Raw genomic sequence first — 14,675 nt, forward strand, 5'->3', positions numbered from 1 at the left:
TTGATTTGTTTTACTCAAGTTACTTGTTTCATACTTGTTTCAGTTGTTTTATATTTTGTGAATAAAATGTTTTCTCAAGATGTATTTTGTGTAAATTTATATTTACAGGAAAATGCTTTATATTCATGAGAAAGAATACTGAGTCCATACAGAACTAGTCTAAATCATGGATTCAAGTCAGGTCTTTGACACATAATAGCCATGTGACCAAGAGTAAATTGCAACTTCTCTGCTTTTCAGAGCTCTTCAAAACTATTAATTTTGGATAAATTACAAATTTACATTGTTTGAGTCAGTTTCCAAGCCCAGGAGTTCACTACATCAATGAAATCAGATCTGAGACATATTGAGAAGATCAGAAGTCCACTTTTCAAATGTTACCACAGAAGAAATACTTCTATTTTATAAAGCATTTGTGAATTCTTGCTGTGTATTATACTGTAACTTCTTTCTTTTATCACACAATTCCTCTAGCTACTCAGAATTTCAAGTTATTTAACGTGGCCCATGGCATTATTAAACTAAATTGGCAATTACTTATTTCTCCAGATGTTTGACCCTGTCACACTATTTTTATGGAACATGACAATATGAGAGGATGTACACCTGTTACAAGGGTCAGTAGAAACCAGTGTTCATCTTGGATTGATTATGGATTGCTCAAGAGGAGAACAGGTCAGCTTTTTTTAACCCTCTTTTCTTTTTCTCAAATATAAGCACAAAGATAGTATCATCTTCTCCTTCTCTATCGTCCCTTCACTTACATATTACTTATTCAAACACAACTGATATAATTATTCTCTCTTGTTAAATATGTTATAACAAAAAAGCACAATTATTGTGGTTTCCATCTATAATTTGCTGATAGACACAAATTCCTCTTCAATTCTTTGTAGAAATACTCAATCTCTCATTGGCATGTCAGCAAGGAAAGCATTCTTCCTGCATGAAAAAATTATCATTATATTTCCATCCCCATATGAATAAAACTTAATTTATGGTACACTAGTTATACTTCAATATAAAGGGAAGGGATAAAAGGGTATGAGTGTTCACATTGTGCTAGGGTGTGCTGGGCACTGTCCTAAAAGCAATCCTGTAAGGTAGGTACTGTTATTGTCCTTGTTTTACTGAAGTAGACAGAAGTTAAGTGACTTGCCCAGGGTCACAAAGTTAGTAAGTATCAGAGGCTAGATTTGTACTCAAATCTTCTGACTCTAAGCCCACTCTTTGTACTGTGTCACCAGCTGCCTAAATATATGATATCAACTCTATCACTATATGCAGTAGCAAATCTGAAAGGAAAACCCAGTGTTTTATTAACTTCCTTTCCTTGATGGAAAAGGGCATTTCCGCCCTAGATGTTCTCTATGTCACAGAAATCACAGACTTGCACCATAATCAGATGCGACCTGCCTTCTCCAAATGTTATTTCCTTGAAAGCACTATTACACAGACTATTTAGGAAATCTTCGGGCAGCTGTATTATTAGCTCATTATTTTATTGTGTATTTTTTCTAGATTCTCAGGATTTTAGGTTGACTATATAATGTGACTGTCATTATTATCAGAAACTAAATTGGCAGATATTTCCTCACATCTCAGATTTTGCCACATTATTTTTAGAGGACATGTAGGTTTCAGTGGTCATTTCAGTTCCATGCACACACTTTACTTCATATCCGGTGGATTCGACCCCTCAATCATGCCTACTTGAATTTTACTTCTGCTTATCCATATTTGCCACCTAACACACAGAGATTCTTTGCTGTTCTTTCCTGTTTTTTCATCGGCAGATATATGGATCAATGGCATATATTCTAATGTCTGCTTCACTTGTCTGACCATAAAGAAAAAATGAATATACCAAATTTGCTCAAGTAATAACAACATTCTAGCACCAGACAAACCCGCATAATGGAGAAGACTGGAATGATGGGATAAGCCATCTTTTCAAAGCCTCTAAGTGGTCTTTGAAGAGATATACTCATTGTTCTCATGATTTCACTGACTGCTGCTTTGTTCCTTTTTGTCAGAGGGCCCAGATTCAAGAGTTACAAAATAATGCTGTTCTTTAATTCAAAATATTTTGCATCCTTGACATACTAGGTCTGTTAGAATATTAAATCTATTTGATTTCCCCTTTAAATTAAGGGAACCCTGTTCAGAAAGCAAGCACTAGCTTAGTTATTACATTTTCGTCACTTCTAGTAGCTTTGTTTCTATCTACCACCATATGCTGGTAACAGAAACAGAGGACTGAAAGGAAAATTAGTTTATCATCTTTGCTTCAGGCAAGTGCATACCTCCCATATGGATCTCTGACAGATGAGAGGAACTCGATTTTAAAAGACACATAGCTTCTTAGCGACTCATTTTAACACTCTTGGTGTATGTATAGCCTTTTTTTTAACCTAAATATATTACTCGCCAGCCAAAATCTACTGTCATGTACTCTGTGCTTGGGGTTGCATGAATGACATCTGATCATCATTTTGATGAGTAATAAAGTCACCCCTCTGCCTCGTCCAGCGTAGATTAGCTAATCTACAACTTAAAAATAAACCCATGTAAGAGTTATTTTATCAGTTTTCAATCGTTTATTTAGTCAAGCACCTTCATTATTTTCATATTGTCTTCCTCTATATTCCCCATGTTTCCCTGGAATGTTAAGCCCAGAGCAAATGTATATTAGTAAGTATTTAATCTTTGCTCAGCCTAATGACAAAGTTTTTGTGTTAACTATGTCTATTTCTGATAAACCTATTTTTGGGGGTTTTGTTTGTTTGTTTTTTACTTTTTAAATTCTTTTTGGAGGGGAGAAGTCAGGGCAATTGGGGTTAAGTGACTTGCCCAAGGTCACATGGCTAGTAAGCGTTAAGTGTCTGAGGCCATATTTGAACTCCAGTCCTCCTGACTCCAGGGCTGGTGTTCTACTCACTGTGCCACCTAGCTGCCCCTGTTCTTGATGGCTATCAGTCTTTTTCTCAATGTCTGACCAGAGATAGAATGGCAACAAAATACCTATGGTAGTGCAGACAATGAATATCTTTGAATAAACATATTAATGTAATAAATAAATATTTCAATTAATTTTACGTACAATCTTAAGTGAGTATAATCCTATCATATCATTCAAGTCCATCCCCAAAGCAGTTGTGTCTCTTTCTATAATTACACTACATAAATTTCTCTCCTGAGGCGTTTATTACGTTAAAGGTAAGTCTAAAGGATAGGTACCTAATTGTATGTAAAATATTGGCATTATATGACCACAAAGAAAAACAAATCAAAACAAACATGACAAAATTCTTCTTGTCAATACTTACTATCACCTCGGCAAAGCAATGGCCCCAATTTATAAGCTGCTTCAGAGTTTGGTCTATCTGTATCTGTAATTACTATCTGAGTTACTGGCAGATGTTCTTTGTAGGAAAGGAATCCGGTATCATTAGCCCTGAAAAATGGAAAACATAACAAACCATCCTTAAATCAGCCTGATTAACATTCATGTCATAGAAACAAAAAGACATTTCCCTTGTACTCTTAAAAATCAGGATGTGAACTTTCTCACATATACCACTAAAGGATCAACCATTGCTCATCTGAAGGCTTGTAAACATGGTCATATTTTTTAATTAGAGTATTTAAGAACACAAAACCTATTTTTCATCTAAATTACTGCATAGTAGTAAGTAGGCAGGCCTAGAAGTGTGGTCATCTATTCAAGTGTGAGATTACATTTTTGACCTAATTAACTAGCTAACTGCTTTCTAGATTTAGTTGCTATACAGTTATTATTCAATATTTATGCATGAATAAATTATTGCCTTACTGAAAAATCACTTCATTGGCTTAAAGCTAAGCAATTTTAATTCCAGCTATTTGCCAAATTTATTTTGTGATTTTCTTTCAGTATTTCACTTCACATTGACTTACAAAAAGTATAAAGCTGCCATGGGGGGAGGGGAGGGAACAGGATGGGGAAGGGAAGAAAATTTGGAAATCAAGGAATTGAGGAATTGAATGTTGTAAACTAAAAGTAAATTAATTAAAAATTAGAAAAAAGTATAAAACTGATTATAGTTTCTGTTCTAGCAGTAACTACTAAATGACCTTAGATGAATAGCTCTGTGCCTCAGTTTGTGAGTCTGAAAAGTGAGGAATTTGAATTAGATGATCCCCAAGTTCCTTTCCAGTACTAAAATTCCAGGATTCTCCGACTAGAAAACAATGAGAAATACAGTATAGCTTAAGGATATGCTGAAATTATCTTTTATAATCAATTATGGCTTGATCATAAAAATTTGATGGTTGAAATAAAATAAATATAAATCAGGTAGAAAAGTCGATTGTACAAAAATCCAAGTGAAAGTTTTCTTTGCCAAGTACGGTCCTGCTTAAACATATTTTAGATAATTCACTTCATCAACCTGAGTCTAGTAAGAAGGCAAGGTTTCAAGACATTTGCAGTCTCATCATGGTTCAGCTCTCAACTACTCGTATGACCTTGGGTGAGTCATTTTGACAGAATTACAGACAGATTCTTACATTTGGAAACGACTTCAGAAGTCATGTAGTCAAACTCATGGGTCTATAGAAACAGCCTTTATAACATGCCTACATTCTCTGTGGCTGTTTCTTTATAAAATGAGGTAATTAGGCAAACAGGGCTCAGTGACATGTCCAGGGTCACACAGCTAATAAGTGTCTGTGACTGGGCTTGAACTCTGAAGAGGAGTCACCCTAACTCCAGACCCAGTGCTCTATTTACTGTGCTACCTAGATGCCCATGGGTTTAATCTGGGTAGCATCCCAATCAGCAGAAATACCAGTTAGTAACAGCCTTTGTCACTAATACAACAGTAAACGTAAAGAGATAGCACATTCAGAATCTTGCTAGCCACCTACAGACTGACAGCAATGAATAGGAATGAATAAATATTTGATTATGCCAGTTCTGCTATGCATCAAAATCCAGAGAGGCTCTGAAAAAAAGATTTTAAAATTTTCAGATTTCAAAAAGAGGGCTTTGGGTCAACATGGTCAAAAAGCCCTACCCTCCACTACTCTGATGTCTTATGTTGGTGTGAAAGTGACCTTGGGTTGAGAAGGTCTTGCAACTAATTTATGATTATATAGTGCTTTCAGGTTTACATGGCACTTTCCTTGTAAATCCATGAGCTTAGGTGGTATATAAGGATTTTTATTCACATTCCCCCCTCAAAATGAAGACAAGAGATATGACCAGAGTTCTCAGCAAAGCTATAGCCAGTTGTTTGAACACAGAGACTTTTTGGAGAATGTTGGTTAAAATGAACCATATTATATAGAGCTTGTAAGTCGATGATGAAGGAATTAGACCTAAATCTGCTTACTTCAAGTTCAGAGCTCTTTTCATCACATCATGCCAGAAACAGAGTAAAATGTTTGGGGAGTTTAATAGTCAAGTTCAAAGGGCTTTGGACATTGTTATGGCGATATGACTTATGTATGTTGTACTAGCACCAAACTGTTCAAGTCTGGAAAAACTCAGGATAACAAAATTAGCCAATCGATAACAAGTTCTTTTTATTTTTTCCCAGTCACAGTCATCAACCATCAATTAAGGCATTGCATTTCAAAGTACATCAGTAGGGGTACCTACACTAGTAAATAAAAAAATAGCTGATCTTTGAAGTACTTAAATTCAAAATGAAAATAAACTTTTCACAATGGTCTAGGTTTCTATAGTATAAGATCCTATTCGATTTATATAGTAATATATCTATATCTATACATAGCACGTGTAACTATAGGTGACATGTATGATTGTACATACCTATAGGTAGACATGTGTATAAATACAGACATAGATATACATGTACGTGAGTTTATTATGTGCACATGTGTGAGTACATGTATATAAATGCCTATTTGCATATAGACACACGTGTGTGTATATATAGACATATATTTATCTATCTATCCCTAATGATATATCTGTAGATATATGCATTCAGGCATATACAAACATATACCCACATAGAGATGTCGTTGAGTCATTTCAGACAGGTCCTACTCTCTATGACCCCAGTTAGGGTTTTCTTGGCAGAGACACTGGAGAAGTTTTTTATTTCCTTCTCTAGTTCATTTTACAGATGAGGGAATGAGGCTAACAGGGTTAAATGACTTGCCCAGAGCCACACAACTAGTAGGTGTCTGAGGCTGAATTGGAACTCAGGTTCTCCTGAGACTTAAGGGCTAGCATTGTGCCACCTAGCTGCCCACATGCAGGCATATATACACCCCCATATAGACATACATACATACTCACATACAAAATTTATGTTACCTATAGTCCCATTGCTATATGGTACTATGCAAACATATATGTATTTGTGTGTGGGTCGATGCACATATGTATATATGCATGCACATGTATGTGTGTTTCACCCATGGTCACACATAGTGTATATTAATATAAGTACATGTGCATATATACACAAAAATAAGTGTGTGAAATATATTTATACACATATACCATAGATACACACATACACACATATATATATATTCGTATACGTATGTGTGTGTGTGTGTGTGTATCTGATTATAGTCCAGGAAATCTTTTTGAAAAATAAGTAACATTCCACTGAGAGAATCATGTGATTAAATATGATTCAAAAATTCTCTCAAGAAAATACATTGCTTTATACAATTTAGTCTGGATTATTGATACTATTGGGGGGAAGACACATGGCAGATTATCTAAATGCTGTGTGTTCCAAAAGTCTTAGTGCTATTAAAACTTAAGATGGCATTAAGACTTTGGGGATGCTTTGTACATTAATGATTGGCTTTGGAATATATTGCATGAGTCTTGTTCTAAGGTATTTCACTTATCTAACTACATATACTTATTAATACTAAACTTGTAATATTCCCTTAGCAAACAGTTAACAGAAAAAAAAGTGGTACATAAATATGCTGGATGAAATACTGTATTTTGAAAGAGAGAATGAAGTGGTAATATTAAAAACAAATATCATTAAGTATATATTACAATTCTGAAAATTTTAGAGAACCAAATAGGAGATTTTGCATTTTTTACTCCAGCTGGAGGTGATTGGGACACACACCTATTTAAATAGGTATACACATACATAATACACATACATGTCTCTATCTGTATGTAGATTTAGATAGATATTTGAGCCTCCTTTTAACAAACCTGAGAGCATTACTAGCAAGGCGATAAATCTATCATTGAATTTAAAGCCTTGTCAAATGTACTCAGGGTGCTAAGAATTGAAATTCATTATCAAGATCATAAAGTGCTTTTATTTCTGCATATTAATTATTGTAAAGGCACAAGAGCTTGTTCTCTTCTAGAGTCAAAGGGACTACGGTTGAGCATTTCTAAGAATGGAAGAAGGTATAAATAGATTGACTCATCAACATTATTTATGAACATCTTACTAATGTGGGAAGTCATTCATCTTTCTACTTGTAGCTACACTTTTGGAAACTTCCTAATCAATTTACCTGAATCTATTCCTCCCCCTTCAACTTCTCCCCTAATATCCCATTTGATAGTCTCCACTAATGGTTAATTAAGGCAACAATTGATAAGTAGTTTAGGATGCTTGTATTATCAACTCTGTAAGGGATGGTTTAAGTTGTTTTTTTTTTTTCCCAAATGATAGGGTATTTTTATGGGTTTTTTTTTCAAAGAAATTTGGTAAAATTTCTAATAGCTATCATTTTTATGGTGACCTACTTGGATCTGACATGAAATAGTTTTGTATGAACTCAGGAGGATGGAGATGATGAAGGGATGGAATATTATGTCATATCTAATTTTTTAAATGCTCTCTAGTGCAAGGAACACCATTATCATGGCATTTACACCACACGTCTAATGTAGACGTCCTCTGAAGTCATGCTCAGGTCAAGGGAATGATTCTGAATACTTCTTCAGACATTACAAATAGTCTGAGAGGTTTAAAAGAAAAAAACCTGAAATTTTCCTTGGTCGTTGTAAGAGGTCTCAAGCCACCTAAATCACCACCCCAAGGTCTCCCATATTAAGAGAGGTGGAGACAAGATGGCAGATTCAAGGCAGCAAGCAGGTGAACTTTCAAACATTCCCCTCAAAGCAACACTGAAGTAAAACCTCAAATCAAAGTATGGAGCAGCAGAGCCCATGAAAGGTCCAAGTGAGACATTTTCCTAGCCTAATACAGCTTATGAAGGCAGCAGCACATGTCTGGGACACCACAGTGTGAGAGGTTAGAGCACCAGCAGTGGTGGTGACTGCAACAGAGGCTGCAGGAGTCAGAGCTTCATGGGCTCTCTACCCAGAGACTACAATGGGGTCCAACAACTGGTAAGAAAGAGATTACAGGGCGGCTGATACTAATTGGCAACTCTATAGTCCATATATAATTCAAGGTTACAGAACTTGTGGTCAGTCACAAGGCAGCAGGGTCATAGCTGAAATTCCAGTGCCAAGAAGCACACCAGTGCATGGGTCTACAGGAGGGCAGAGCCACTTCTTGGGTGACTTCTAAACTGGGAGAGCAGTGACCACACCACCTTGGCAACAACAAAAACTTGCAGACTCTCAGATAGCTCTGAAAACAGCAGCATAAAAAACCCTTAATCCTGGGACAATGCTTCCACACCCAGTGCACAAAACCCAACTTTAACGTAAAATTCAAAGGCTAGAAATAGGATGGAAAAAACACGAAGAACTTGACTATAAAAATCTGCTATTGTGGCAGGAAAGATCACTACATAAACTCAGAAGAAGACAATAATATGAAAAATATGTACAAGCAAAGCCTCAAAGAAAAATATTAATTGGACTGAGCCAAACAAAGATTCCTGGTAGAGTTAAAGATATAAGAGTGGTAGAGGAAAATTTGGGGAAAAATGGAATTTGGAGGAATTGTGTGGATTAGGACATCAAGTGGTCAATTGCAGGAATTTATTGAATGACACTGAACTCTTGTAACTCAATTCTAAAGCTATTTTCTGAAGAAAATAATTCCTTAAAAATAAGAATTGGACAGGTGGAAACTAATGATTCCATGAGATACCAAGAAACAATAAAAGGAAATTTGAAAAAAAAAGAAGATATGAAATAAATCATTTGACTAACTGACCTGGAAAATAGATCAAATAGAGATGATTTAAGAATTATTTGACTACCTGAAAGTCATAATCAAAGAAAGAGCCTAAACATCATATTTCAAGAAATTGTGGAAGAAAATTGCTTTTATATCCTAGAACGGGAGAGATAAAATAGAAATTGAAAGAATCCACCAAACATCTACTGAAAAAGATCCCAAGGGGTGGCTGGGCGGTGCAGTAAATAGAGAGCACTGGCCCTGGAGTAAGGAGGACCTGAGTTCAAATCCAGACTCGGACACTTAACATTTAATAGCCGTGTGACGTTGGGGCAAGTCACTTAACCCTAATTGCCCCTCCAAAGAAAAAGAAAAGAAAAGAAAAGAAAAATATCCCAAATGAAAACTCTTGGAAATATTTTAGCCAAATACCAAAGCTCCCAAGTTAAGGAGAAAATATTGCAAGCAGTCTGAAAGAAACAAATCAAATATTGTAGAGTCATAGTCAGTATGAAATGAGATTTTGCTATAAGAAATGATAAGCAGGCTTTTTTTGGGGGGGAGGGACATAGCAAGAACTATGTGAACTGATGTAAAGTGAGAAGAACTGGGAGATCATTGTACACAGTAACAGCAGTCTTATAATGATGATCAGCTGTGAATGACTTGGCCACTCTTATCACTGCTTTGATTGAAGACAATTCCAAAGTACTAGTGATAAAAATGCTATCCACCTGCAGAAAGAAAACTGATGTGCTTTGTGTGCAAACTGAAGAATAATTTTCCTGAAAGTAAAAAAGCAAACAAATAAACAAAACAAACAAAAAAAAGAAAACAGCACCAAAGGATTCTAAAATAGAAAGAGAAAATGATATGTTCACATGGTTTACAAGTACATGGCCAGAGTACTCTAATGGCACTCTCGTTAAATAGGGAAAAAGAAAGGAAGGCTTCAGTTGAGCCTCTCTTGGCAAATTTGTCAGAGCATATGGACAAAAGACAAAGAAGTAGAAATGATGGAAAGCAATCTTCATCATTGGAAAGAACTCCTAATTTGATGAGATCACAGAGCCATTTGAGTAGTTAAACATATCTTTGTTTTATGATACAAATCTAGGTAGCACAGTGGATAGAATATTGAAAGTAAAGTGAGGAAATCTTGCATTCAAATCCAGCTTCAGAGATGTACTAGCTGTGTGGTGACCCCAGACAAGTCACTGGACCTTTATCTTTCTTTGTGTTCTCAACTGTAAAATAGGAATAATAATTGCACCTACATCCCAGTGTCATCATCAGATTAAATGGGATAAAATTTGTAAAGTATTCAGCACAGTGAATAGATAGATATATATACAGAGAGTATATAGCATGTAGTATATATAAATATAGCACATATATTCTCTCTATATATGTCATATAGTAATATCTACTTAATAAAACATTTCTTCCACTTTGATATATTGTAAGCCCATTTGATTTGTTCTAAGCTGACCCACATAAAGAAAGTAATTTAAAAATTGTAATATTGTGGGAGGTTTTTCCATATAATCATTTTTTCAATGATTGTCTTGATGATGTCCTTTAGGGGCATATGTGACAAGTGGAGACCTTCTGTTCTAACATCCTTCCTTACCTGTTTCACAAATGCTTATTTATATAAAGGATAGGCTATAGTAAAGGAACTTGCCTTTATTTCCCTTAAGCCTAATGTTAGCTGCAAAATATTTCCAACTAATACTTAATATATATGCTTTGTATTGAATTTTGCTGAAGGTTAATGCTGCCATGTAGAAAGTCCTACTCAAAATTGTCATATTTGAGCCCAAAGTGTGAAAATGCAAAGCAATATTGTATTTCTATGTTCCTTTGTCACATTTCCATATTTTAAATATTTTTGTCTTGGCCTTTGACTTTAATTACAAACATATTAATTGGAATATAGCAAAATCCTATTATTAAAAAATGGATAGGGCCCAAGGGTCATTTCATTTGTGTCTGTGAGTCATTTCACTTGTGTTGGTGGGTCTTCTTTTAAAATAGAAATTTGTTCATTTAAAACAGAAATCAGTTGTTTAAGAAAAAATACTTCAGGATTAGAAATGATGAACATAAGCAATTTAGAAAAAAGTGATATTTGTTTAAAAATATAGAACAAAATAAATATATGCAATAATGTAAGTAAAAAGATCATTAAAATGCAGTATTTTTTTAATGAGGTTATGGAGTACAGATAATTAAACATATCTCCCTCCTAGGGTAACTATGAGGGTAGAATGTTGCATACATTGTCAGATAAGGCTACTTTATCAGATGTTGTTTAATTACTTTTCTTTATCACAAGGGAAGATTCAGTCTAGAGGAAGAAGGTTGTAATCATTGTGATTTAAAGTTAAATAAATCTATGATTAAATTTATTTTCAAACTCTATTCTCAGCTCAGTAAAGAAATTTTAGACTGTTGAATTGTTCCCTTGTGGAATATACTCTGACCTCTGGTTCTGATATCCATTTTGGGTTTCACTATCTACACCCAGACCTTGTTAGGATTTCTGGATACATCCCAAGGCACAGCTTCATTTTCACTGATCTTTGAATTCCTTCATAATCCTGTGCATTTATTGTATGCATTAAAAACATTCGTTCTGTGAAGGAATTTATAAACTTCAAATTGACAAAGAAATCTGTGACACACAAAAAAGGCTGAGGACCCTTATTCTTACGGGGACCCTAAAATATGGTCTCTACTCAGCACCAACAATAAAGATCATCAGGAATGCTAATTATGATTGTTGTTTTATTCTGTTCTCCAGCAATGCCCATTCTGGTGCAAGATGGTAAGAAGCATTCTTAGTAATGTCTCAGACCCTAGAGAGATTCTTATCCTTATTTTTCCACAATCAATAGCAGGAACATTTATCACATAATCAGTAACTGAGGTCCTTGTCCCAAGTTAGCCTAAGTCTTTCAGTTTCTCCTCTGCATGCAGGGTATCTCATAAGCAAATGAAACTTGATCTCTTCCTTCAAATGTTTGTAATGTACTTCCAACATCAATCAGGCTGTCTTCAGACACTAGTTCATGTGGTCTTACAGTTTACAAAAGCTAACTCTCCAAGGATTCTTGCCCTTCTTCCCTAAATCCAGTTCCTTTTCAAGTTCCCTGACTGGGAGTGAAAAGTGGAGTGTTTGCAGCCAGAAATTATATTAAGCTAGAAGAGAACAAGAGGACTGGGCAGAGATCCCAGAAGGTTAAACCTAAAGGGGATTCTTACCTGCCTGACATATTGTAGGAGGGCATGGTGATGACATTCAAGTGAAGTGACTGCTACATAATGAAAAGTAACTATTGCAGGAAAAATAAAAATCTGATATTTGAAAAACAAAATTAGAATGGCAGAATGTTATTGAGGTACAGAAATTGGTCTCAGGCCAATGCCTGAGTGGGTGTCTTGACAGCAGGATACCCTAAATTTCATTGTGTAAATCTTGACATTTCCATTTTAAAAAGTGTCGCTTGTAAGAAAAGATTCTACTATGTTGAGAATGCAAGTTAAGAGAAGAAGTGTAAGTATCATAGAGACAAATAATTCATTTTATTACAGATGTGGGATTTTGTGGTAAAGTGAAATACTTTTTGTGAAAACATACAAGTCATCAAATGCAAACAACTCCTATGTATGGTGGGTAGGGGATAGTGTGCTGGACAAAAGAAGCATGGCTTATAGGATGGAATGTCAGAACTGGAGTCAGGAAAACATGGGTTCAAATTCTGACTGGTAAACTCTCTAGCAGTATGAGTTACTTAACTTCAAAAAGCCCCAGGTTCCTCATCAACAAAATGAGGATAAGAATAATTGAAGTACCCACTTAATGGGAACATTATGAAGACCAGGTAAACTAATGCATGTATAAGGCTTTTCAAATCTGAAAGCAATGCATTTTTAAAAGAGGTGACAAATATTGGGGAAATTAATCCAGATATTTAAAATGTTTCCAGTATGTAGGAGGAAAACATAAAAACATCCATGGCTCATCTATTACCCAAACCACAATTAATTGGCAATTCAACATCTTAGCTTTCAGTTTGCTTGAAGAGCCATTTTCAAAAATCAAATTTTAAGTTTTAATAACTTAAAACTGCACTAAGATTTTGGGGACACTACACATAACCATATTTCCATCTTGTTACATCAAGACCATGCATGATGCATAATTTATTATTCCAAAGTGACATGAATCATTCATCACATTAACATTTAAGTTTCAACTTAATTATATCATTCTTAATCAAGACTTACGCTTTGAATTTTTTTAGACTTACAGTGGTGAGTTAGCTACTTAGGCTAAGCAATAATTTTGATATGGTTTCCTTTTGTCACTGCAAGAGTCAACTCCAAACATCTGACCTTGACCCTATTGAAACAAATTGAACTACTCTCTGTACCTTTAATTAGTTCTGGTAGTTGGTTGTGGAATTCATTCTATATAAACAGGTTCTGTTGTGTACTTTAATTCTGTGGTTTTTAATAATCACTATAATTTTTAGCTCCCTACCACTCTGTGTGTGTGTGTGTGTGTGTGTGTGACAGCTAGATAGCTCACTACATAGAAAGCTGGGCCTGAAGTCAGGAAGACCTGAGTTAAAATCTGACTTCAGACACTTACTAGCTATGTTACCTGGGTAAGTCACTTAACCTCTGTTTCCCTTAATTCACTGGAGAAGGAAATGGCAAACCCCTCTGGTATCTTTGCCAAGAAATCCCATGGACAGCATAGTTCCTGCAGTTATGAGGAGTTAGACATGACTGAACAACATCATAAGTTTTAGGGACATACTTAAATGACTCTCAGAGATGTTGCCCCCTGGTGCTTGCTGCTGTACAGAAGTCAAACATTTCAAGAATCATTCAACCACACAATAAGTTCTACTGAAACTCAAAGTATGGTTGCAAATTTTAAAAAAATATCTAAGTAACAAACTGCTCCTGGAATACAGTCTTATTAGTTGTCAGGAAAAAAATAATCAAAGATCATCAGAGATCCGACAGCTGAGAGGTTAATTTTGGTTCTTCTAAAGAATAATATGGGGCAGCTAGGTGGCATAGTGAAGAGAGTGTGGCCCTCTAGTCAGGAGGACATGAGTTCAAACCCGGTCACAGACACTTGACACACTTACTAGCCGTGTGACTTTGGGCAAGTCACTTAAACCCAATTTCTCTCCAAAAAAAAAAAAGCAAAAAAAAAATATATATATATATATATAAAGAAAAATATAGACTTTTTGAATTTGAAAGACCAGTAAAAAGACTTTTAAAATAAAACAAAAATAGCTGCTAACCACTGGTCCTAAACAATGACATTTGTCATGACAAAGACCAAACATTTTACTGAAGAAATTTACTCTTTCATTCAAAACTATATCTAATTGAAAACTAAATCAAAAGCATAGTAAAAAGAAGTCCAGATGAGCCAATAAGACATGGGCATCATGATCAGAATATAAAGCATCGACCCAAAAATAATTTAGAGTTTATTTTTCTTTCAGTAGAAGTGAAAGACTT

The 14,675-nt window shown here is 35.1% G+C and overlaps 1 protein-coding gene across 1 annotated transcript in view; it reads right to left on the reverse strand.

Moving 5' to 3' along the window:
• Positions 1–14,675, reverse strand: part of CNTNAP4 (contactin associated protein family member 4) — a 598,489-nt gene that overhangs the window by 67,789 nt on the left and 516,025 nt on the right. Inside the window, exon 15 of the mRNA XM_069088042.1 lies at positions 3,330–3,457. Coding sequence (XP_068944143.1) covers positions 3,330–3,457 — 128 coding nt within the window. The remainder of the gene's footprint in view (positions 1–3,329; positions 3,458–14,675) is intronic.

This window comes from Petaurus breviceps, unplaced genomic scaffold, assembly GCF_028583685.1.
Source record: "Petaurus breviceps papuanus isolate PSGF00001 unplaced genomic scaffold, PetGlider_PUasm1.0 183, whole genome shotgun sequence".
Lineage (NCBI taxonomy): Eukaryota > Metazoa > Chordata > Mammalia > Diprotodontia > Petauridae > Petaurus > Petaurus breviceps.